At 41.9% G+C, this 25099-nt stretch overlaps 2 protein-coding genes across 7 annotated transcripts; one reads left to right on the top strand and one right to left on the bottom strand.

Moving 5' to 3' along the window:
* Positions 1–148: 148 nt before the first annotated feature.
* Positions 149–8732, top strand: eps8l3b (EPS8 signaling adaptor L3b). 4 transcript variants are annotated; one of them, XM_062391269.1, is made up of 19 exons: positions 149–278; positions 1021–1156; positions 1999–2114; positions 2237–2301; positions 2390–2548; positions 3132–3281; positions 3460–3545; positions 3644–3756; positions 4504–4619; positions 4776–4884; positions 5010–5086; positions 5201–5275; positions 5374–5519; positions 6645–6809; positions 6892–6985; positions 7604–7714; positions 7834–7922; positions 8032–8164; positions 8247–8731. In XM_062391269.1, exons 2-19 carry the CDS (start codon positions 1119–1121, stop codon positions 8286–8288), a joined length of 1884 nt encoding a protein of 627 aa, XP_062247253.1. In that variant the 5' UTR covers positions 149–278; positions 1021–1118; the 3' UTR covers positions 8289–8731. The 4 variants fall into 4 exon arrangements, 3 of the variants coding, with proteins under 3 accessions (XP_062247253.1, XP_062247254.1, XP_062247251.1); XM_062391270.1 differs by having other exon boundaries at positions 184–278; positions 1042–1156; positions 7837–7922; positions 8247–8732; XM_062391267.1 differs by having other exon boundaries at positions 184–278; positions 1042–1156.
* A 126-nt stretch (positions 8733–8858) lies between these two features.
* Positions 8859–21226, bottom strand: ampd2b (adenosine monophosphate deaminase 2b). 3 transcript variants are annotated; one of them, XM_062390922.1, is made up of 19 exons: positions 21152–21213; positions 20817–20936; positions 16193–16317; positions 15976–16106; positions 15805–15873; positions 15584–15686; positions 15205–15385; positions 14346–14487; positions 14156–14245; positions 13928–14057; positions 13632–13826; positions 13374–13505; positions 13093–13256; positions 12435–12561; positions 12179–12342; positions 11520–11640; positions 11113–11286; positions 10234–10344; positions 8859–10154 (listed from the first exon to the last, which is right to left on the bottom strand). In XM_062390922.1, the coding sequence occupies exons 3-19, from the start codon at positions 16220–16222 to the stop codon at positions 9945–9947; spliced, it is 2274 nt and encodes a 757-aa protein (XP_062246906.1). In that variant the 5' UTR covers positions 16223–16317; positions 20817–20936; positions 21152–21213; the 3' UTR covers positions 8859–9944. The 3 variants fall into 3 exon arrangements, with proteins under 3 accessions (XP_062246906.1, XP_062246907.1, XP_062246908.1); XM_062390923.1 differs by lacking the exon at positions 20817–20936 and having other exon boundaries at positions 21152–21226; XM_062390924.1 differs by lacking the exons at positions 20817–20936; positions 21152–21213 and adding an exon at positions 20497–20609.
* Between the last annotated feature and the right edge of the window lie 3873 nt (positions 21227–25099).

Raw genomic sequence — 25099 nt, forward strand, 5'->3', positions numbered from 1 at the left:
ATTATGAAGCTTTTCTAAACCTTTGGACTCATAATGAGCCACAGATCTGCTGCCTCCCTCCAATACCTCAACTACTTGCCCTCGATTGACAAATCCGACCAGCCCTCTGGATCCGTCACTCCTCAATGATTGTTGCACTTTGAACCTTGTGCCTTTTAAGCAGGAAGTCAATGTTTTCTCAGTTAGCTGTTTGAGGAATATCTGCTATGTAGTGTGTCGTTGAAAATCAGTTTGAAAGGTACGGAACAATGACGGTGGAGCAGAGCTGACACGGACAGGTAATTACTGGATCATGAAATAGTTGAAATACTAGAGGTAATAATTTAAAAGGTTATATTAATTGCAATGAGTGATGGATTCTATCTGTTGTTTAGAAATGTTTTCATGTGTGAAGTGAGTCAAAGCTTTTTAATATTGAAGGTGTGACACTTTTTAGCTACAACACTGAAGTAAAGTCCACACCAGGGTGTGGACTTTTCGTTGAATTGTTTCCTAACCTCATGAAGGATCACAGAATAATCTGATTCCAGCCAGGAGGAAAAGTCAAACCTTCTATGCAGTTGTATGAAATTCACTGACATTTCACTGTTAGTGCTTTATTGTTGCTTCTGTTTACAATGAATTGAGTTTTAAAGCAAACTTTACTTTTGATTAACAACAGCCAGTGTTTTCACATGTAACACTCATAAGATAAGAAACATTAAACTGTAGAGAAACACTTATACGAAAAAAACCCTGAGCTGTCAGTCAGTTTAATATAATCTTGCTGAAGTTTGCTAACATTAGTCACCTTAAATACAGGCTATGCCAGACCAAGTATGACTAGCAGTAAAATTTCGGTGTTAAAGAATTAATTGTATAGCTTAAAAATCTTTAAGTTTTAACTTGTACAAAGGAAAATGTGTTTCATCTTTAATTTCTTTAATTGAGCTGTCAGAGTCTGAACTTCTATGATGAAGTGAGTGAATTCACCAACCATCTGTTCTGGTTTAATATGAAACAGTTTTTCCACTTTATCAGGTTGAGAAACGTTCTGTGCAGGTTGGTGTGGCTTCCACGAGATTCGGAGCAATCTGAAGATTAAACTCTTCTCTAAAAGAGACGGAAGCTGCTTGAAAATGTATGGAAACAACGCCCCCTTCTCCTACTCCCCGAGGTCAGTCCAACTTCCTATAAACTCTCAATGTCACTAGTGTAATTAATCCTCCATGAACACAATTCTTAGATCTTTACAACACTCGGAATGCCTCGTTACACCCTGTGGAGATAAACGTCCCTGCTGTAGTAACTGTGCAGCTCATTTGAGACTGTGGATGATTGATTTCTTCAGATTGCTGATTTTTTCATTGATATGCAAGGTGAACATGCTGCTCTCTCTCTCTCGATAGATAGATAGATAGCTTAAAAAGGCTCTTTTGCTTTCAAATGGACTGTTTACCTGCTCAAACAGAATGGGAAATAGATCTCAGAAGGGATCTACAGCATACTCTGTCAAGGCATAATCTGTATGCAGATATTACCTGAACCGTCACAACTCAACTTCAGGATGTTAAACCTAATTCGAGTACTGATCCTCAAACCAAATCTTAACCCCCAAAAGGTTCTGAGAAAAATGTGCTCAATAAGGTCTGATAGTGCCAGTGAGATGTACACACACACACACACACACACACACACACACACACACACACACCATCAGACAATAACAGACTAACAACATACCTGTGCGTATATGTACTATATCTCCAAGATGACTTGAAATGTCAACGTCAGATATAGATAAAACAAATTAACAGTTTTTTCCTACCATATCCTTTTATCTACTCGATGATGCTGCTTGAAATTAAGGTTATGAAAACCCGCTCATAAATACCAAAGTAAGGGTCAGTTGAACTAGATAACATGAAGATATACTGCGTATGCTGAACTTGCTTCCTTGTACAAGAGCCACGTGCCCCTTCTCTGCAGTTTGATAAGTTTCCTGTTATTGTTCTTCAGGGCGGTTTTACAAGAGGACCCCCCACTACAGAGGAGTTTTTTCCAGCCAGACGACCTGAGGGGTTCTCCACTGCAGGGCAACAGCCTGACCAGACCCAGTGGAAAATCCATATATAGTATGTTCAGATGAAAAATAAGACACCTCACATCCATGTGTCTTTGTTATTATAACCGATCTGATAACTGAATGAGGAAAAATGGCAATTTTTTTTTTACTTGAACCTGTTCTTTATACCAGTGCAGAGAAAAGAGTACTCTGAGACGCTGACCAAGCAAAGGGACAACTTTCATGTCAGAGTGGAGGTAAAGGAGGAATCAACATGGTGACACACAAGTGACAACACAACCTGTAGCTCTCCCACATTCATGACCCTGAACCCTGACTCCACAGCATCTGTTGACCTGTGATCTGGACGGCAAGGAGGTCAATAAAGTGGACGACTGCCTGGCCAAGCTGAAGTGGCTGGATACCAAAGGTCGTCTGTGGGGACAGGAGATGATCATGGACGTTCATGGAAGACATCTGACGCTCAGCGACATCGAGACCAAGGTTGGTGGTGGGGATTCTTAGAGGTCTTTCAAGACTTGATCTCAAACGCTACATTCTTAGAGTGAGAAGAGTCTTAACGGGTACCCTACGTGGCCAAAAGACTATGGACACAATATTTCTCTGTGAACATAAGTATGCTGCTATAAGGACCTCCTCTCTTCTGCAGAGCCGGTATGTGTTCCCTTCCAGCCATGAAAGCATTTGTGAAGTTACACTCTTGTTGGGCTTCCTAGTTAATGCATCCTCTCTCAGCACATTTGAAAAGCTGCTCGAAACTTCTCTTGTCTTCTTGTAAATCAGTTCAGCCACGTCTTTTTTTTTTGATCTAACTATTTTATGTTGTTATAACATCCTTTCTTGTTAAATTTTAACTACAGTTTTTGACTACCTTATATCGTCTACCTTTTGCATTTCAAGTACATTGAGCTGCATTTAATGCTTTGAAAAGTAGAAAAGTCTTTTTTGATAATGTAACAAGTACAAAGTACAGATGTGTGTTAGAGTGTAGCGAGTAATAATTTCTCATATTCCATTCTGTTCAAGATTTGGTGTCAATCTTCATATAATCGATCTGATTTTACAGACAGAGCTAGAGGTGCTGCCTTTGAGTAGCATCACACAAACCAGGGCTATACTGGACAGCTGTGCCTACAGCTCTCTGCTGGCGATTACCGTGCAGGAGCACAGCAAACGCATCCTGCAGGTCTTCATGTTCCAGTGTGACGAGATCGCGGTGAGTCGACTATGGCCTCCTGACCCTCCAGAGAAGGGCGGGGGTGATAATCCTGTTGCACATCTCTTAAACCATAAACAGTCAGTCCATGAAACCATAATCAGCATTTCACAACGTGGATGCAGTTGTTTTTATGTTGACGTCATGTAGGTGATCTAAATCAGGTCTGTTTGACTAGGCGGATCTACTCAAGGCAGATCTGGATAAAGCCCTTCAGAAGAGAGGCGATGACGTGGAACCACGCAGGGACCAATCAGACCTCAGGTACACTGGTACACGTCACATGAATAAAGTCGAAACACAGACTCCAAATGTAGAAATGAAAACAGCTGCTTCATTCAATTTTCTGTCAATGTTTTCAGAAGTAATCTCGCAAATATCATGCGGCAACAAAGTTTTCAGCAGCGACGAAGCCCAGACTCCACCCTGCCCCCTCCGGAGCAACCTCTGACACGGTGGCGTAACAGAGACCCAGGTACATGGTAGAAAATCACTGAAGAGAAACTACATCCTCCCATAATCTGCTCATCTTCAGTTTTGAGATAAGAGCTCCGAGGCTCTGGAACAGGAAATACAACAGGCTGTGTCAGTAGTTTCCCTTAAATGAAAACTTAATATGTACTTTCATCATATTGGTTCATCCCCTGATTTGACCTGATACTAGTTTTTTATTATTGTGATTTGTGGTTTTGTTGTAAATTTTTATTATTTTATTGATTCTTTTATGACAGTATTTTTATTTGTTCTAGTGTAATTTGTTATATATTTTTACTTGTGTGTGTGTGTTTTATATTTGTAAATTGTATTAAGTTGTTATTGTTATAGTGTAAAGGGAGGCAGAGAGAGGAACAGATATAAGATCCCCGGCACAGCACACAGCAGCATCAGTGACAACACATGACACTGGTTTGGTCAGATTCAGTGCTGGTGTGGAGGTGAGCTTTTGCCGATTCACTGCATGGAAGTGGATCAACCGAAGGGATCAGCGGATGTAGGCTGGTATAGATATCTGCTGCTGTCAGCGGATGACCTGAATGAACTGAACATGTGCTCAATTCAATTCTAAAATTTGTGATTTCTTATTTTAAATTTCCTCAAATATATTATACATCGATCCATGTTTTCTGTACACGATCGCATCAGTGAACGGCTAACACTGTCAACACTCTCCTTAGGTGCGACCATATCAATATTTACTCTTTTTTTCTTTATTTCCACCTAGAGAGTACGCCTCCCCAATGGGACTACACTTATGAAGAACTGCCCCATCCTGATCTTTATGACTTACAGAGAAGCCCAGAGCTTCAATCTGAGCAAACAGAAGCAGAGTGGAACACGGTCAGTGCTGCGAATAACTGCTCTTTAGGAAGTGGATTTAATCTGGAGCAAAGTCATTTAATCTGATTGTTATTAAAAGGTCATCTGAAGGAAAACATGCTCATATGTGAAGGCTGCTGAACATGATAAATTTCTTGCATTCATTCCTTTCAACAGGACATTTTTAACCATGTTCTTGATGATTTGGAGATTTTCATGGGAAAGCTGTCCGATGCCCCAAATTCAACTTCAATGCGAAAGAAAAACAGAAAATCTAAGAGAGCTGGTAATATTCTTTTACAATCTCCCAGGAAGTCATTAGTGGAGAGAAACCTCCCGCAGACACAAACCACAGACTGATTGTAAATACAGGGTTGTTGTATTTATCATGGATGTGTATATCTCCTGCAGCATCAGCTGACAGTCTGCCGCCCAGGGAGGAGTATATCTCCTGTCTCCAGAAAATCAGATATGGATTCAATCTGCTGGTAAACTCTTCCTCAGATCTTCACGTCTCCACAGATAACACATTTCCCATAGTGCTTTGTCCTGCATCCATTCCCTGACGTGTTAAGTGAAACACTCTCTCTCTTATATGACAGGGTGAGCTGGATGGGGCACTGACCAACCCCAACGCTGCTGACTATGTCCACATCCTCTTCAACAGTTTGAGCATGGTGAGCTCTCTCATCCTGAAGTGTGTTGATACTTTTCTTCACCACAACAGGTCAACCTCTCAGTTGTGACAGTAAACACCTGCTCGGTTCCTCCACAGATCGTTCCTCGGTACCCAGCAGACCTGGTGCCCGCTGTGGTCTGGCCCCAGTTGACGATGGCGGCCCTGCAGCTGATCAGGGCAGAAGTCAACCCGAAGGAGGGACGCCTGTGGAATTCTCTGGGAGATTCCTGGACCGTCTCCAGGTAGGACGGCCTTCGCACTTGCATGAGTCTTTAAATCATACACCTTGTTACTTTCCCATACACTGCCCTCTGGTGAAAGTGCACATAAACCTGACCTGGCACGCCCTGACTCTGAGCTGAGAGTGTGTTTGCTGATATGGTAATGTGGGTCAGAGTTAATGCTGCAGCCACAGCCTCAAAGTTGAGCGTTTGGCAAAAATAAGACGATGAATATTTTAATTAAATTGTTCAATAATTATTGTGTCACACTTTGTCGATTAGTTATTAGCCATCCAAAACATCTGGCAGCTGTTAATGCTCCTGCAGCAGGACACATGCTTTATCTTTTAATATCTATGGGCTTCACCCAGGGACTGTTTTATCATAACTGGTGGAGACGAGCTGCTGCAATCTGTTTATTAACATGTCTTATTGCAAACTTCATGAATTCATTATTTTATTGATTAACCAAGATACAACATTTTAAGCTTCATTTTAGAAAGGATAAATAATAACCGAAGGAATTGTTCACAACCTGACTACTCAAGAGTTCTGTATAAATCATTAACTTAATATTGACTGAAAGTTAGACTGATACTTCTCTAATTTCACTATGTCAAATAGGAAACCACTAGACCTGCCTGTGGTCATCAGACTTAACGATTCCTCCCTCCATGTGTCAGAAACTCTGAATCAATAAACTGGTGACTTATTTCACCATGTCAGCAAATTACACCTTCATTTATTATAGAGACCACCCACAATGCAATGCTGATTGTGGCCGACATGTTTTTCTGCAGTTGTGGTGAACGTTTCTATGGTAACAGAGATTTCTCAGAACCTGAGGATTGGAGGAAATAGTCTGGCTCTTAACTGACCTGCAAAACAGCAACATTTTCACTTTTAATTTTTTTGCGCACAATTAGGATAGAAACACTAGACCCAGTGTTTTAACCCGAATGTCTAACTACTCTAATAATTTCACATTCTACGTTAGAAAGACTGACGTCCCACTCCTGAAACCCGAGTGTCAACACACAAATACAACATGAAGTCTTTTTGATTGTTGTAACAATGATAAGATCATCTTGTCATTGTCACTTTTGAATTCCGCTGACAGTTTCCTGACCTCCTCTCTCCTCGCAGGTCCAGAGGGCCTCATGATAATACTCCACCTTACAGCCCAGTGTTCTACGATGGCTGGCAACCGTTTGGCCTCTCACGCATGACCCCCCCATCCCATTACCAGGAAAGTCAAGTGAGCAGGAGCAACAGCCAGCGTATCCCGCCTGTCCGACCAATTTCTCCAAAGTAAATATGGCTGTATGATTGTTTGCGCACATATCTTCAATCGGTACTCAGTGAGGTAAATTGTGGTCATCTGCTGTTTCAGCTTCAGCGAGTCTCCTCTGACCATGCAGGCAGTTAACAACTTCACGGCCAGAAACAACCGAGAGCTGAGTATCATGAAGGGTGACATGGTTCAGGTGAGATGAAAATAATGCTAACGGTAACTTTCTTTTATCATCACGATCACTGGAAATAGAAACCAGTTTGTCTAAAAAAAACAGTTTGTTTCATCAGGAAAATATGATCCAATTGTCCTGAATTCGATTAAGCGTTACAATGACTGAAATGTCACGCACCTCTTCATTGGAATACAACTATAAAGACGGGAGAGGTGAGGCTGGAGACACACCCTTATAAGGAGGAGTCCTCCCTGAAGTGGATGTAGGGATACAGGACTTCACAGGACTGACATTCCACATTAACACTGGATGTTTTAGAGTAGGGGTGTGATAACAAAGAATTTGTGTTATTATAACTGCGAAATGAAATCAATTAAAAATGCACATTTCTGTGACACAATACTGCTTCATAATTGGCATTGTTACACGCATCAAGTCTTGATAGTATCCTAACATGTGTGAATCTTTGCAGACTGTACTTATAATGTACACCATTCTAAATAGAGACTGGTTTCTATTCAAATTTTCACCAATCTGTTGTTTTATCTATCACTGTCAGAATCATAGCCGCTGTCACAGTTGATGTTATTGTTCTTGTACCTCAGGTGTTTGGGTTCTTTTTTTTTTTTTAAACAGGTGATTCAGAAATCCAAGCAATGGTGGCTTGTTTCTAACGCTCGTAATGAACAGGGAAACGTTCCCATGAATGTTTTGGAGCCAATAGGGAGCGCCAGGGAAAATGTACTGGTGAGCTAAGTTACAAGTGAAACTGTTGGGAAACCTACGCAACATATTTGAGAAATAAAATGTTCCTTGCTTCTCCCACACTTACACACACACACACACACACACACACACACACACAGCAGGAGACTCGTGGACCAGTGATTATGGACATGAACTCGTCGCCTGCAGAGGTGAGAGCCTGGCTTCAGTCCAAAGGCTTCTCCAAGATGTGAGTGACCTGATCTGACGTCAGTTTAAAGATCTTAACTGTAATTGAGGCTTATTGTATGGGATCATAATGAGAGATACTCTGTGTTTTATCACCTTGACATGAACAGCACTGTGACCAGCCTCGGGGTGCTCACCGGTAGTCTGCTGCTGGGGATGACCAAGGACGACATAAGGACTGTTTGTCCAGAGGAGGGAGGCAGGGTCTTCTTCCAGCTTCAGGCCATTAAGTCGGCCATAGCGGTAGGTACTGGGTCATATGAGACGACCACTCGCACACGTCCGACCATGGCACATCAGTCATGTTCCTCTCTGTTCCCGACAGCTCGCCAGTGAACCGTCAGGACCATACAACGGCCGCTACTAACGTCCCACCACACGGCTCCATCTTTTCGTTTTTTCCAGATAAACGTCTGAAATCATCAACATTTGTAATTTGATGTCATAAATGATGTCTGGATGGTTATTTTCATTATGAATGACATCGCATCAAATCCTGATTTCTGTCATTCAGGCGAAATAACTTTTAGTGAATTCAATTTTCATGTATGTGTTGTAACATGTATGACATGCTACAATTATTCGTTAATTATTTAGTTATTTCTTTGCTCACTATGTACTTTTACTCATCGACAATTTTCCAGAGGATGAAATATACTGTAAATTCACATTAAAGTTCCATCAAACGGGATTCTTCTCTTTCTGAAGCAAAAGTTGATGTTTCTTAAGCTGTAATTTATTTTTGACAGATCATAATGGATAATAAAAATCATGTGATTTAAGGCTAATTTAATTTTTTCTCCTTGCTTTCATTTTGGTACGAAATATATTGTTTTACAAAAATTTAATTTTCAAATTATCAATAAAACAGTCTTTCATTAAACGATCACTCACTCATTCACAAACAGAAAGGAAGCCAACATTTCAGTGAGAACAACATTTATTCTTCAAGGACACAAATGTCAATAAATGATATTTCACAAACAACACATATATAATTCTCTGGTGGGGACAACATGTAGTTTTCATGCAGGAATGTTGCACAAGCATAAAGGTCAAGTATTCATAAGTGCATGAGGCGCAAGATAAAACCTTAAAGATGATAGCGATAGATGACAGATGAGTCTAGAATAGTTGACGGTATCTTTGCAGTATGGTAGCAGAAACATATTAACAACTGATGCTTCCCAGGCAGCATTTTCTCAGTAATGGTGACACAAAGAGAACTAATGAAGAACCTAAAAGAAATATGGCTCTGCTCTCCCACTCTATTTAAGGACGCTCCATCCGTTATTCTCTGCTACGGATTCTGTCTCTTCTGTTGATGAACTGAGCTTCTCATTAAACCTCTACAGAGATTGTTTGTCTGCGTAGCCACGTACCCTACACTGCTGGGTACAATGCACCCTACATGCACCTCTCTAGAAATGTAACATGTTGCAGGGATGCCGAACACAACACCCGATGGGAATGGTCCACTTGTTTTGTCCACATCTCTCCGTTTTTTCTTTTAAATGTGTCAGGCACTAGTATGTAGATATAAGTGTCACTGTTTTACATCTCAAAACAGATTATTTTTAGCAAGCCACAGCCCTTTGCACAGGCTTTTACTTTGAAAAGATTTACCCGGTCTAATTTTTCTGTCAGTGTTAAATCCAGTGTATGAATTGTTTTAATGGGCTGAATGATGTGAGGGCTTACTAATGGAAATGCAGCCTTTGTCCACAAACTCTGACGAATTGTGATCACAAACCATGAAAATGTAATAATCTCAAAATGAACACTTCATGAGACATTGTAAACTAACCACAACAAATAAACAAAAGAGTGACCAAAGGAAGTGGACACCTTGGGAGCACAGATTGTAGGTCCTCTCTTTTATTGCTATGCTAGCAACTCTCACAGTCTTATTAGAAATCTTGTCACAGGTGTGATATGTTTATATGGAAATCTGTGCAAAGTCCTGACGTGGAACCAGGGAATGTAGCGAGAAATGTGTTTGTGTTGTGCCGCACGTTTGTTTCTATGCCCGCATGGCGCCCATGCACAGGCTGCCCTCCTCCTCGATGGTCTCCAGCTCGTCTGTGCGGATGGCCTGTGTGATTAGATTCAACTCCTCGCACATGGTCTCGTACCGGTACTGCACGCGGATGTCGGGGACGTTGGTGCGTCTGATGTCGTTACTCTCCTGTCCCTCCATGATGTAGTGGGGGCCAAGCCAGTAGCTCTTCACCTGATTCAGAGGAAGAGTCAGAGTTACATGGGGGGGGGGGCATAGCTGTAGACAACGATGAGCTGAGGACAGTTGATACCTTATGAGAGAATCCGCTCATCAGAACGCTGTTTCTGGCCAGTTCACACATGTCACAGGAGCTCAGCTTCCACACCTGAGTAGCAATACTGTACTCCTCCATCAAGGGCTCCTACACAGACACACACACACATCACAAATCATAAATACCACTATCAGACCTACATTTGCTGTTTGAAATACAACAATTTTAGTTTTACCTCAGGCAATGAGTTTTTATATTATTGCAAAAAACCTGGAACAATTTAAAATATAGTAAGGAAAGGTGGAGGTTTAAAGATAATTGGATCTGTTGACATTTTCTCCTGTAAATTACTTAACTGAAGTAACAGGCAATGTTTTTATGAGATAGATGTTATGAGGCATTTATTAGAAGAAAAAAAAAAAACAGCTTCGAAGGTGAACCCTCATTCAGAAGGGACATTTTTAAAAGGAGCCTTGTTGCCACATTGGATCCAGGAGATCTGTGCTGTGATGAATCAGCAGGCCTGGTAAATACAGCCAATCTTAACATATTGGAACTCTGCTTTGAATATCACAATCAAGAAATCAAAAAAACTCAGAGAGATACTGAATTAAAGTCACAGGGATCATCATGATAGGTACGAATTTAATTTTTTTGAACTTGCCTTTGATTTGTTTACTGACAGAAAAAGGAAACATAAGGCTGCTATGCCTTACATAAGGTAAGCCTTATGTAAGCAGCTTTTGTGTGGAAAAGATCTGTGTCAACAGCTATTACAGTGATATGCTGAACTGACCTGGCTCAGCACAGAGAGAATCAGGAGACTTAACGCTTTGAAACAACTTATTTTCACATTTGAAAGGATTAACACATTAACATTTAAGAATCCAAGTCTGACTGGCTGCGTTCTCTGACCTTGGTGAAGTGAAACTGCAGAGGGTCGTCTGTGGACAGGGAGACCATGAGGCCTCTGGACAGGTACTCGGGCAGAGGGTTGCGATGGTAGCTGAGGAACAGGCTGTTATTGCTGAGAGGGGACATGGCGATGCCTATCTGAGCCAAGTAGTACAAGTACTGCAGAACAGGAGCCTGAAGGAGGTACAAAGGGCGTAATGTTGTATTCATCGTGTGTGTAAACATATAATACACCACAAGGACATGTTAGTATTTACGGACGCATCATTATGACGGAAAATGTAGCTCAGTTGAACAAACAGAAACCATGTGATCTAGATGAGTCTTTCACTTTTCATCATTTGTTCACAAACTGAGAATGAACTCTTCTGTGAGAGTGTGAGATGAAGCAGATTCGGTGGTCCCACCTTCCTGAGCAGCAGCCCGTGGGAGATGTTCTCTGACAGCATGAACCCAGACACCAGGTGATGGACGGGCCCAGCCTCGCCACAGTGAGGACGTAGGACAAATGTGTTGAACCCCCGCTTCCTGGAAAGAAGAGACACACAGTTACCAGGAGGCTGCCTTGTGTGGGGTGTCATTTAAACAAGCAGGCATAGTATAGTCTGCGTAAATTAATATCCACCGCTGTTCCTTAATAGTTACATCTGGAGCAGGTCCTCTCTACGGAGACTGCCATGTTTTTTTTTTACAGTAGCCCAGACTGGACAAAAAAAATCACCTCTTGAGTTTTTATTCCAACTGAAGGCTGCCACAGGTTCTCTTTCATGTTGGGGGTATTCAGATGCAACAGGAAACTTAACCAATAGATGTCCCTAGATTCTACATACATAACCTTAAACATATTCTTAGTATTAGAAATAAAACAAATTGTGACCAAAATTCTTCAAGAAAAGACTGCAGGTTTTAATTCGTTTTTTTTATAGCGTTTTTGAAAACATAAAAAGCTTTCTGAGAGAAGAGCTAAAAAGTATCCATATATATCTGATTCACTTTTTTAATGTATTTCCAGTATTTGGACCAAATTATACAATTAACAAATTGTAAAAAGCAGATTATTACAAACCTGCGCAGGTGGTTCAGAACAGTCATGTTTGTATACATATAGTAGAGGTAGTAGGAATAGGGCGGGTTGTCCTCATCTGTCCAGTTGACTGGCAGAGGACTGTCCAGGTTGAAGATATGTTGCTCTGGTTTGGACTCATCGTCCACACTGTCGAAACCCACCACCTGTGTGACGGACCATGAAGACATTCATGAAACTTTCTGAAGATTGACAAGTATAAATCTGAAAGGTTGAATATACAGGAAAGACTTTGTACATGTTGAAGGAAGAGGTGCAGCTCTGGGTGGCTGCCAGGGTCGACTGTGACCTCGAACAGAGGCATGAAGATGTTCTCCAGCATCTCTTGGAAGTTACACAGTTGTCCCTTTGAGTGGTAGACGTCACTTCAAAGACAGAACATATCAAGATGTCAGTTGTGGAATCATTTCTGGACGTTGTGCCACAGATCTTCAAAATGATGGTTGCTGATCGATGTTGACTGTAAAACTCAACAAGGGTAACTCAAAGATGAAAGAAGTAATCAGATCTTTTAAATAAAGGTCCAGTGTGTAAGATTTAGGTGAAAGGGACCTATTAGCAATAATTGAATATAAAATAATCCTTGTGTGTTTCACCTGAATTGTACGAATTGTTGTTTTCTTTACCCAAAATGGGCCCTTTAAATTAAAATACTCAGATTTACATCAAGACATCTTCTCTATGGGCAAACTAAACACCTTTTGAATTTTAATGACGACTTAAGGCGACCACAGATTCACTGTTAGAGGCATTAACAAATTTAACCTTCTTCATATTCTACTGTCCAGTTAAATGTATTGCATTATATGCTAATACCTTCTTTTTTATTAACTCATAAGTTCAGTGTTTAATTATGGGTGTTTAGGTAATTTTTTGTTGTTATTGGTTTTACTCACAAGAGTCGTGGCACCTGTACAAGCCAGCGCACGTTGGTGGAGTAGACCTCATGCTTGACCGACCACTTGGCCAGTTTGTCCCACTCATCTCTGCAGCGGCCGTAGATCGACAGCCTGAGCTCCACGTTCTGGTACTTGCTCTCCTCCAGGTCAGCCATCACCTCCTGAGAAGCAGTGACACAGACGGTCAACAGAGGGCGTCAGTGCCCCTTACAGTCGTTCTACATGCATCAGGAGCACTGTCATGTGTTATTGTGATTGTTCATGTGTTCACTAAGCACCTTAATCATGTGACCAAAGTATTTCCCCTCAATGTAGTTGTCTGTTTTGATGAAGATCTCCCTCAGGATGGACTCGCCGATGGGGTTGTATTTGGCATTGAACTTGTCAAATCGATGGAACGTGTTACGGTCCTGCAAAAAATTGTTGACACATGACATGGAAGTTGAAACAGCTCTCATTTTAACATGGTGGAGCATTTTTTCAGACCAAGCGCTGCTTCTGAAAGGATTAGCGCTTGATACATGAGGATCTCTTACTGCGTGCATGTCCAGGGTGTCCACACTCAGGTCAAATGCTGTCAGGTTCATGTTCTCAAACACCTCCATGAGCGTCTGACCCTTCCCTCTCTCCACGTGAACAATATCCTTTGGATACTTCTTCATGGCCCTCTTGATAAAGCGAAGAAGGTGCTTCTGGTTCATGCAGGACGAGGCGTGTATATGTGTGTCAACCTGTGCAGACAAACCGTTATATTAGGAAACATATACAGTCTGAACCTGGATTATTGAAAATAGTTCTGAATGGGTAAAGTAGCAAGATCTCTCAAGTTCACCTTACGGATATTGTAAAAGTCTCGATGTGGAACTTTCTTCTGCTCGGCAAGCTCTTTCATCTCGTTCAGCAGGATGTGCATCTGGAACTTGGAGCTAAGATACTGCAGGCGGCGGTAGCAGAAGGATTTTCTGTGGTGACGGGAAACAAAAAGTAGTTTGTGTTTGTGTACTGAAGGGTCAAGTCATTTAAAGTTGGGTTTATATGTTATTCTCTGATATAAACTCACACTGGACCGTTGATGATGAGGGCCATCATCACGTTCATATCAGCGATGTACTCCTGCAGGTCTGGATATGGCAGGTCCATCTCCGTGCTCCTGTTCAAAAACACAATATGTGACCTGGTTCTCAAAACACACAAACATCCTACCAAGATACAGCATGCGTGCGCCAAGTGATTCATCGTGAACATCTCACTTTTCCATAATGCTCCTTGTTGTGTACACATGCATGACACCGTCCACCATCTTGCAGCCATATCCCATGTCCGGGGGCATGCTGGAAGGGTCCTGGTTCTCATACGGGTGGTTTTCAGACACAGGTGGGTCTACTGTGGCTTCTGTGAGGGGACAGAATGTCGCACTGTGTCACGGCGTTGAACAAGTTGGTGGTAACACACATGCAAACGAAGGTCTGATTGAATCAGCCTGCACGTTGGGACAGCCTGTTCCAGGGTGTGTGACAGATGGATTGTGGAGTCTGTGGGCGTGTGGACACGACATATAAAAACAATATTAACTGTTGTTTTTGTGTAACCAGGGCTATAATAGTATATTTTTTATTATAAGTTAATTTACTGAGAATTATTAAATTGGCAAGATAATTTCTTTGGCTCTACAATTAAAAATTGTCTACCAAAAGGTTCCGGAGCAACAAGGCAATGTCTTTGAATTACTTCAACAAACGTCCCAAAACCTAAAAGACTATAAATATGGAAGATGTGTCTCCACCTCCTCCCATTGCACAGTAACAATCGGGGGATGGAGTGACTCCCGTCTATGAGTTTTAATCCCTGTCCCATCAAGATAATTTGGCTTCTCTTTTGGGGATCATGTTATCATTATACAGAGTCTATGGCCCAAAACCTACAGATACTCAAAGTCCGATATAGAAAACAAAAAAAAGCAGCAAATCTTGAAATGTATTATTAATTGTATCATAGTTGAGGTAATATTTCAGGACAAATTATGAGCTCCTGTTTGTTGGTTCCACGTGCACAGGACACTACAGATATATAGTGTGAAAACAGTGCAGACATTGGTCAGTGTGAATGTACCTGGTGTGAATGTGAGCTCCTCCTCGTAAATGTTCAGGTCCAGAGATCTCTCACTGAGCTCCTGCAGGCAACGAGACGTGGTCCTGCAGAAGCTCTGCAGGGACAGACCCATGTACTTCTGTCGGATGAACAGAGCCTTCACCACACATTTGGCAGCGTCCAACAGATCTGTGAAGGGAACCTTGACAGAAAAACAAAAAAAAAAAAGGATGAAGATAGAGGCAGAGAAGAAAACAATAGAAGGCGTCTATTTTTAGAGAGAGGAGGTGTTGAGGAGGTGTTGAGAAAGAAACACCACAAAATAAGTTCTGTATGAAATACTGTAGCTCCTCTTGCTTTTTCCTGATTCCTCCCTTGTTTCTGCACTGACTGGACTTACCCCACATTTCTCCTCCCCAGAGATCGAGACTCTCTGGTACTCCTTCTCTTGGACCAGCTCTCGCTCATGCAGCTCATGCACTTGGCTCTGCTCCTTCATATATCTAATGAAAAATCATGAAAAAAATGTCATACTTTTTTACAGCCTTTTCTTGCAAGATAAAATATACATTGAATGGATGAAGAGATGAGTGTTGACTGTAGCCAAGGAGATGAACTCACTCGAGATCAGAGGCACTGTCAGTCTTCATGAACTCCTGCTTGGCCCTCAGGAGGATGTCAGGCTCAAACCTGAGGACAGAGCTCATTTTAAGATCATCAAAGGGTCTGACTGCATCCACAGCCACGGGTTTTTATATCACACCACCTGCCTCCCGCTGTTCTCCGACTTACTTTACATCCTGGCTGATCTGACGCTCAAGACGATGACGTCTCTCCTCCAGCTGCTCGATGGGGCTATCCTCTGGAAATTCATAGGGGGCGCTGCGCATCTCACTCTCTGCCAGGCTGCGGGAGAAGAGCTCCTTCACACGGATATACATTCAAAAACATTAGGGAAAGCTTCACAAACATTTAAAGTAAATGTCAATTTAAAAGGTTGATAACTGACTTCGGCAATCTCCTTGTACTTCCCGTCCATGGATGTACGCAGGTCAATGGACTGTTTCAAGGCTACGGGGATCCCAGGCAAGGAATGCTGGGAAGTGAGGTGGTGGCGCGGACCACGGAGATCAACTGGAGATAAAGAGAGGGAGAAAGAGGAAAAGAACATTAAATGAGAGAAATTATGCATCCTGATGAGTGTGGTTGAATTGAATATCTTCTGATTATAAAGACAGACGACATGACTACTCCCCGAAAGTGAAGCCAAATTATGTCCGTTGCCACCTAGACTGACTGCAGTATAGGTCTCAAATCCCACTCCTTCATGTGAGTGGATGGGACATAAATCAAATAGTTTTTTGTCAAAGATAGTTTCTGACATTTTAGTTAGTTCTTGTCACACCTATACATGCCTGCATGCAAATTTTTCTTGGAATTTTTCTTTTAATTTATGATTTTATTTGATGCTAAAAACTGCAGCAGCTAAATCAGCCTGCTGAGTGTGTTTTTACTCCATGTTTTTATTTATTACTTCAACATATAAGCAGTTCCCAGTGAACAGTCAGGTTGTTGCTCTGTCAGTCGGCCTGCACACAACAGTGGAGGTCAGCAGCTGCACAATGGACCATTCAGGTGGCGAGCCCATGAGCACATACAACAGCAAATGCCCTCCATTGTTGGGGGACTCAAGTTTTCTACAAACTTATCACAGAAAGACGACGATGGGGGAAAAAACCCAATGGGGGAAGGTCCTTACAAAATACGGATTGGGACAAAAAACAGCTGTGAGTGGATAATGGGAAACGGGGTTATAAACAACAGCGGAGGGGGAAAACAAAAAAGTTATGGATTTGTCAGTGAGGAGAGAACGTGCTGTCACTGCAATGTTATTCATCTTTCACTTCGAGACTATGCACCTGTCCTGAAATATTCATGATCTCGCTGAATATTTCATCCTGTGTGTGCTAGAGTGTCTATGGGTCTGTTGTCTGTCTGTGTTAATATAAACACACACAAGGTCAAAGAGGGTGCACTGTGTGATACCTGCAGTCTGACAATGAAACTGTAAGATGATCGTATTACAAGTCAGATTTATTTGACACAGCATCTCAGAGCCTGTGTGCTCTATGGCGGCTGGAGAGGTGAAATCACTGGGCCAATCAGGAGTCCACGTAAAGCTTCATTAAAAGGTATAACAACACAGGGTGGTGGCTATAAACAGAAAGGAGGAGATGGTGTAATTAATTGCATGGCCACAACTCACCCTTGTTTATCACCTTCTGCTCGACACTCACCAATCAACACATCCCACTATGCACACAGTACAAGTGTGCGAGTGCACCACAAGGCAGTGGCATCAAAACATACACAAGAACCTAAGACTAAAATCATTTAGTGAAAACTGAGGGAGACAAACTTCTTCTGTGAACTGCATTAATCTAAAAGTTTAAATCAACTATATAAGATACGAGATGTAACATCTGGAAACTCTTCTCTAACTTGCTGATGGACAATCATTATGAAGTATATGGTTGGAATGATGAGCTGAAATAATCAGACTAATAAGACTACTCAGGGCTGTGGTTGTTTTTAGTGTGATAATAATGCTTGTCCTATAATGATTAATACAATATTATCAATGTAGTTGTATCTTTATATGTTAATATGTATCTATTACATGTGTTTATGGTATATGTTTGATAGAATAGTTCCTATGTGATGGTCTTTTAATGATTTGTGGTTTAACTACTATTATCACAACTATTGTAAATACTGGTATCCCTTATTGTTCCCTCATGTTATGTGGTTCTCTGGTCCAACACCCTGCGTGAAGAACTGAATGATCGGGAGAGGATGTGGAGATGGCATCTGAGGCAGAGGAATTACGCTAGAAAGCAATAGTCTGCCCAGTGGATTGGCTGCAGGGGTTTTATTGCAACATCCACCATCAGGTTGCTGAAAGAGCTGGAAATCCCTGGACAAGTCCTGCACCAGACAATAAAATAAACATCAGGGTCTCCAGAAGGCTGCAGCCAATAGCTCTGATCAGGGCAAAGACCCTCACTGGGCCCTAAGATGTCAAGGATACAAACCCAGGTCTGATTAGGCCTGTGGTGGGTCTTTTATAGAAGTGGGTGTATTGTGAATAAAAAAACACCCAATGACACTAAGGGGCACAACTGATGTTATGCCCCCAAAGTACGCTAGTGTTTGTCAACTTATCATTATGAAATAATGCATACAACCTTCAATCGTACAAGAGATATACACCATCATGTCCTATGTTCTAAAATGAGAATCCTAACGTAACCTATGTACTTTTGAGTTCTGTAATCATCTTTGTTTAAAAATATAAGAAATTGTTTAAAAATATAAAAATAAAAAAAAGCTGTCAGAGATATACCGATCAGCCAAAACGTGGTAACCGATTTTACAGTTGCAGATAGAATATTGCATTTTAAGACAAACCAGATTTACCAGGTTTACAGCCTCTTCAAATATTTAGTAGAAAAGGGTCAATTGTTTGGCTAACTGAAAATGCATCTGCCGCTATTCAAGTTTTGTAGTCGTTTTTCAGCACAGGCTGTGATGCTAAACTCTCCTTCACATAATCACTCCCCTGGTGATTGGGGGAGGGATTGTCTGTGTATTGGCCGGCCATGATGTTTTCCCTGCTGTCGGGTAGAGGCAAATCGAGTGGTCATGATAACAGTGGACATGGAGGGCAAGAGCAGCACCCAGCAGCAAAGACATCCTGCATGGGCCACAGTAAACCAGCCCACCGGACCTGGAGCTAATCCCCTAATGGCTGCTATATTTGGATCGGTAGCATCTATGCTTATGTAACAACTCATCCTGCTGCATTTGCACAACAAACCACTCAGAATCCAAAGTCGGCCATGTTTTTCTTGAATATGCTGCATAATCCAGTGGCCTAAAGCTTTTATTGACCTGACAGGGGCAGAGGGACAGCAACATGAGTCTCAAAACCAGGTCAAAAAGTATCAGCTTGCCAGGGGACGTCCACTGCATGCATATTTCATCAGCAGTACAGAGTATGGAGTGTCCTAACTGTAGTTGACCTCGAATCATATAGTCAAGTTTAAAAGGTCCTCTGGGATGAAATGAGAAGTGGAAAGTAATCTGAAGCTCAAGGGCAAGAGGGGAGAGAGAGAGCCCAGGGGTCAGGACACATCCTGTGGAACTTCATCTTTATGGCTGTTTGTTATTAAAGGAAACTTGTTCTCAGTGACATCCAACTTCCCGCCTGCACAAAAAACAATTTCACAATATAGAAAAATGATCAAATATCCAAAGATTTCCTTTCTTTCCTTTCTCTGTTTCTACCACCACACAGGACATGCATCATCAACCACTGTCCACCTGCCGCCACTGACGATGCCGATTTGTTACTCAGTAAAGTGCACTGACTCATATCTTCAGTGGCAAAAAGCAAATGTGCACGGCGCTGACCCACATCAGTGCTGCTCAGGAGCAGGATTACAGGAAAACGCACATATAATCAAAGCAGCAAAGGTTTTTCTCTCTTCCCATTTCAGTGCTGATACCAAAGTGGTTGTTGTTTTGAGACCTCACTCTGCCAAACCCTTAAATTAAAGGAAAGAAGCGTCGGACGTTAGAGCACAACCAGTCATACTAGCAATTGGCTACATTTTGCCATTTATTGTGTCTAATTTGTGACGCATCTCAGCAAAGAACAAAGTCACAGCATCATTAATCCACTCAGGAAGTATCTGCAATACTCTGTGCTCTAGATATATTTCGGTCGTTTGAAAATAAGCTACAGTGCTGAATACGCAGCCCGATATTTTTTTACTGCCAGGTTATGTCGATTGAAGAAGTTTGGCCTCCACTGATCTACAAAATCAAAATCATGAATTCAAAAAACATCCTGACTCGATGTAAAGTGTCAGTATTCTGCAGACATATCATTTTGTAAAACTAAAAATGAGCCATGGCTGCTCCCGATCATACACAGAGTCCCTTGGCCAGAAGAGGAACACAGACAAACGGTAGTTTCAAGGATTCAGTCGGACCTAACTCTGGATTTATTCTGCTTCTCTGAAGGATGCTTCACTCCTCCAGCATCTCTGGCTCTGCACCAAACAGCTGATGCCTCTCCACATATGAAATACAAGTCTTTGCTTTGGTCTCCGCAGCTGTGTGAACTGTACATCATCAGAAGAGTGTTGGTCCTCTACAGGAACCGCTGCCAGCCTTGTCACTTACATCTATTTGAATACTTAAATACTGAAATGAAGAAAGCATTGAAAACAATCAGATCCTCACAGTTGCAGGTGAAGACAGCAGGTTACTGTTTATCGGCCCGCTCTGCCTCTTTTGTGCAGAGTTGAAACCTTTGCAAAATCCTCCAAACACACGAGAGAGCTGCTTTTGTGGGGCAATCAATCCACACACATCCTCCTCGGCGCAGTGAAAAGACAGCACTGCTCGGAGCTGTTCCACAAAGCCGTCAAGGCACAGGCAGAGGAGAGTGGCAGTGCTTGTGAAAGGAAATAGGGAAAGGAAAGCAGAGGGGGGAGGGTCAAGGATTGTCCGGGGTGAGGATTGTTTGTGCTTCTTGACGGGATGAGGGTAGTGGAGCGTACCTGTCTCAGAGTTTACCAGCGGCTAGCAAGGCTGAGAGAGGGAGAGAGAGAGAGAGAGAGAGAGGCTGTCCTGGTGGGGGAGATGGAGCATGCCAAACAGCAAATGGCCCAGGATGACGTCTGCTGACCCGTCAAGATGGGTTAAACACGATGTGAGGGATGGATGGGGAGACACAAGAGAGAAACACTTCAAACATCCAGTCAGAGGACAATGCTGACAAATGTAAACACAACGACACACACACACACACACACGCAGTCATCGGCAGCTCCACACTCACAGAGTCAAACAGTCACTGCCTATATTCTGCTCAGTCTGACCCTGTAATACATACAAAGAGCTGGTCCTGCAGATCCATGAACTCCCCCTCACTTCCCAGAGTGTGACCCCCCCCCTCTGTGTCTGTCTGCCTCCTGGTTCAGGCCAGCTGTCGCTGCACTACAGCTGCCTCTGGAGCTGATCCTCCTCATTTAAATGCCTCTGACATCTATCTGGAATGTACCACAGGAGGGAGAGGAGGCAGGGGGGGACATGGGTGTGCATATGTATCCTCCTACTGAGGGTTGCTCCAGCATCACCCCTCCCTTCACCACATCATCATCAGTGCTGCGTTTTGCTGAGGGGACCATGTGTTCAGGATGTTTGTGTCGTGTGTGTGTGTGTGTGTGTGTGTGTGTGTGTGTGTGTGTGTGTGTGTGTGTGTGTGTGTGAATAGGATGGTGCTGCCTCAGCTGTAACCCTGGAGATGTCATGGTCCTTTCCCCACCAGCTGAATAGTTGCAGTCTGAGGGAGATGACCGTCTAATAAATGAGAGCCTGCCTCCAGCTCCTCTCACATGAATGAAATTAAAGGTGCAGCACAGTGTCCCCATTATGAAATGCAGCATGCAATTTCTGCAACATGCTTTTCCCATGCCACAAACACAGAGGTGTGTGTACTCTCGATGAAGCAACACATAAATAACTCCGGGAACTGAAGCAATTTCATGACAGAATCGAAATGCACAGAGTGATCCACAGTGTGTGAGTTTCTCTGCAGTCATATCTCTCTTTTTATTATCTCTTCTGCAGTGAATGTAAATTAGCTCTGGGCTGCACACACTGACTGTAAAGAACAGGAAAAAGGTGAAGGTATCAGAGATTTGTATCAGAATACTCAGAGAATGAGTCACAGCAGAGCAAGAAAAGAAGTCAACAAGGCTCCTGACAGTCAAATCAGTCAACAAGTATTTAAAAAGAGTGTTTAAATCAGATTTTCAAAAAGTGAAAATCTAAAACACTGCTGACTGAAACTGTTGTTTGCTAAAGCTTATTTCTTATCATTTACAACAGAGAGTAAAATCTGTTTTTAAAGTTCAACCAATGAGCTTGTATGAACAGTGGGAGTCTTATCTGGCTCTTGCTCAATACCACACTTCAACTCCAGTTAACATGGAACTCAAAGCTGAATGAGAAATATTTACCTTCTCTTCCTAACACTGAATCGTTTGTGCTTTGCATTGTTTTCTTACACTTTTCACATTTGGCTGAAAATCTTCTTCCCTTCATTGTGGATACCCTAACCAAAACCCTATCCCGAACCCTGATCAACTCGCGCCAAAACCTTAACCTAACCGTACAGCCTTTACCATAATCCTAGCCCTTATCCTATCTTTATCTTAAAACACACCTAAAATCATATCTTTACTTTTAAATGGGATGAGTTCCATCATGGGATTTGCTTTTTATCCCCATTAGTCCACATGTGACCATGTAAACAGATTTAGGTCTCCACAACAAGAGTAATACCCCCCCCCCCCCCTCCAAAAAACTTCCCAAACAACTATGTGCACAAAACCTTATGTCTTAACAGTTTCTATATGTACGTCTGGACCGTAAAGCCTCCAGTTTTGAGAAGCAGTCTGACAAACTGGACAAACACAACTCGGAGTCACATGTGATTCAGCCACAAGGAAATTACAAGTCTGCCTCTCAAGGTTAAATTGTTCTGTGATTGTCGAGGCACTTAAGCGAAAATTGCTTTCAAGAGGGGTAATCAAGTTGTTCAGGCCTCAAGAGGAAACTAACAAACAACACCGAGGCTCATTGATTCATCAGTGTGGCTGCATTTATTCAGACCAGGCTCCCTCTGCTGGTCAAAAGCTACATCACACACTGCCACATAATGTAGTTGAAAGCGGATATAACTGTTTGCTCATCTTTTCGAAAACAAGTATAACTCCTCCTATGAGCACTCATGGAGGCTGTTTTAAAATGTTTATAAAGGAAATTGTAATGGTGGATAAACACTATAAATTCATAATTCTACTAGGATAACTCTGTAACTATATATGTAGTTGTATTGAGTAGGAAAACTGATTTCAAGCAGCACACACTGTACCTTTCAAACAAGACTCTGGATCTTCACGGGATGATGAAGACAACTGCTGGCATCAGACTTGTCTTCAGTAGATCTACTGCATCACCACAGCATGAAGTATGAGCCCTGACAGAACTAAGACCTGATCCACCCAGGGCTAAAGTCCATGAGACCACTGACAAGCCAGATGTTTATGTGAGTAACAGAGACAGACTGTCGACTGCAGGGTTATCACATAGGTGTGTTGGGGTCGGAGTCAATCGCTAATCACCAATTCTAGCTTTTCCTTGTACTGATTTCATCACAGTAGGGGAGTGACAGGGCTTAACGTTTAACCTTCAAGGTTCCTCTCCTGTGATAACTGTCTTTAGTCACGGGGAAAAGGCCCTGACACTGTGTCACTGTGTGGTCATGGAACGATGACAGGATGTGACACAGCCGCAGGAGGCGTGAAGAAGTTGAAGTGGGTGAGGTACAGTGTGTTCAAAGCTCCATCATCAAGTAGCTGGACTGAATGGATGAACAGTTTGAATCAGAAAATCCTCATCATAACAAATCATTGTGTTTTTAGTGTTTTATGTTGTTGAGCTTATCCTGATAAATGTATTTATACAACCATTTTTCATTCTTCAAGCACTCAAAGCATCTAACACTACAACCCCACATTTACTCATCCACACACACACATTCATACGTGCAATTTGGGGTTCTGTATCTTGCCCAAGGAGACTGGCATGTGGACAGGAAGTGCTGGGGATCGATCAAGCCACCAACTTTCTGGAAAGTGGATGAGCCACTCTAACCCACTGAGCCACTTAAACCAAGATGTGAGTGATACAATTGTGTTTGAGGGCGAGAAAGGCCTTTGAAGGTGTGCGTTTCTATACTTGTGTGTTGTTTTTGAGGGTCAGCTCCTGATCTCCAATCCTCTACATGTGGTTAAGAGCAGGCCTGTATATAAGTCTCTGTGCTTCCCTTTGTGTTTGTCATGGCCGCCTCACATCACCCACTCATCTTCACTCGTGAGTTCTCTGTGTTTTTTAAGCTTTTTCAGTTAAGCCTTTTTTTTTGGTCCTTTTCTACTTTTCCAGTGCTTTTCCTGTTTGTTCCAGTGCTTTTTGTCATGCAATAGGTTAGCATGGACATCATGTGACTGAAATCACATGACTACATGGGGGTAATGCCACAGAAAGGGGCGGGGCTAATGTCAATCAGAAGCTCCCCTTGGAACTGCAGGACAAGGTCGATGACATAAGATCCTGACAATATTAATGTTAAGGGTATAAATCTGCCATAAATAAGATAATTTTAATAATTGTTATTAAATCTTGTTTGTGATGTATTCAAGCAACAAAATATGCATTGAGTTTTTATTTCAAACATTTTCGTGTTGTTCCACTTTATCAAACATCATGGATTTCTGGGACTGACCTTTTAAAGTTCTCTAAATGGAGGAAATTTGCATTTAGGGACTGCCTAAACTAAAGAGATTTCTCTTGTGTTCTGCAGTTGTCAGACAGGAGTTAATTGTAAATACAGTTTGTCCCTGTCTGTTTAAAATGATTGTATGGTTACTTTACTACCTCATAATAATTGAGCTCTCTAGGACAGAGATGATCCAAAAAGCACAGAAGGGTCTGTCCTGTGGTCCGCAGCCGTTGGTTTCACCAGAAATGAGAACTGTTTGTTCCCTGTTCCTGTTATTTTTTCTGTTGATTGAATTTTAATAGATTAAAAAAATGTGACACACTTTTTAATAGAATATTTTAAATAAATCTCATAGATTATTTGTTTAAGCTTCTGTTCTTTACACGAAAAATAGGACTTTTATTTGTCAGCGTGAATTAATGACATTTCTATGAATAATACAGTTTTTGCTCTGCTTGCTGTACTTTTTTCAAGATGCTTGAAAAATAAAAGTAA

This window comes from Platichthys flesus, chromosome 7 (assembly GCF_949316205.1).
Source record: "Platichthys flesus chromosome 7, fPlaFle2.1, whole genome shotgun sequence".
Lineage (NCBI taxonomy): Eukaryota > Metazoa > Chordata > Actinopteri > Pleuronectiformes > Pleuronectidae > Platichthys > Platichthys flesus.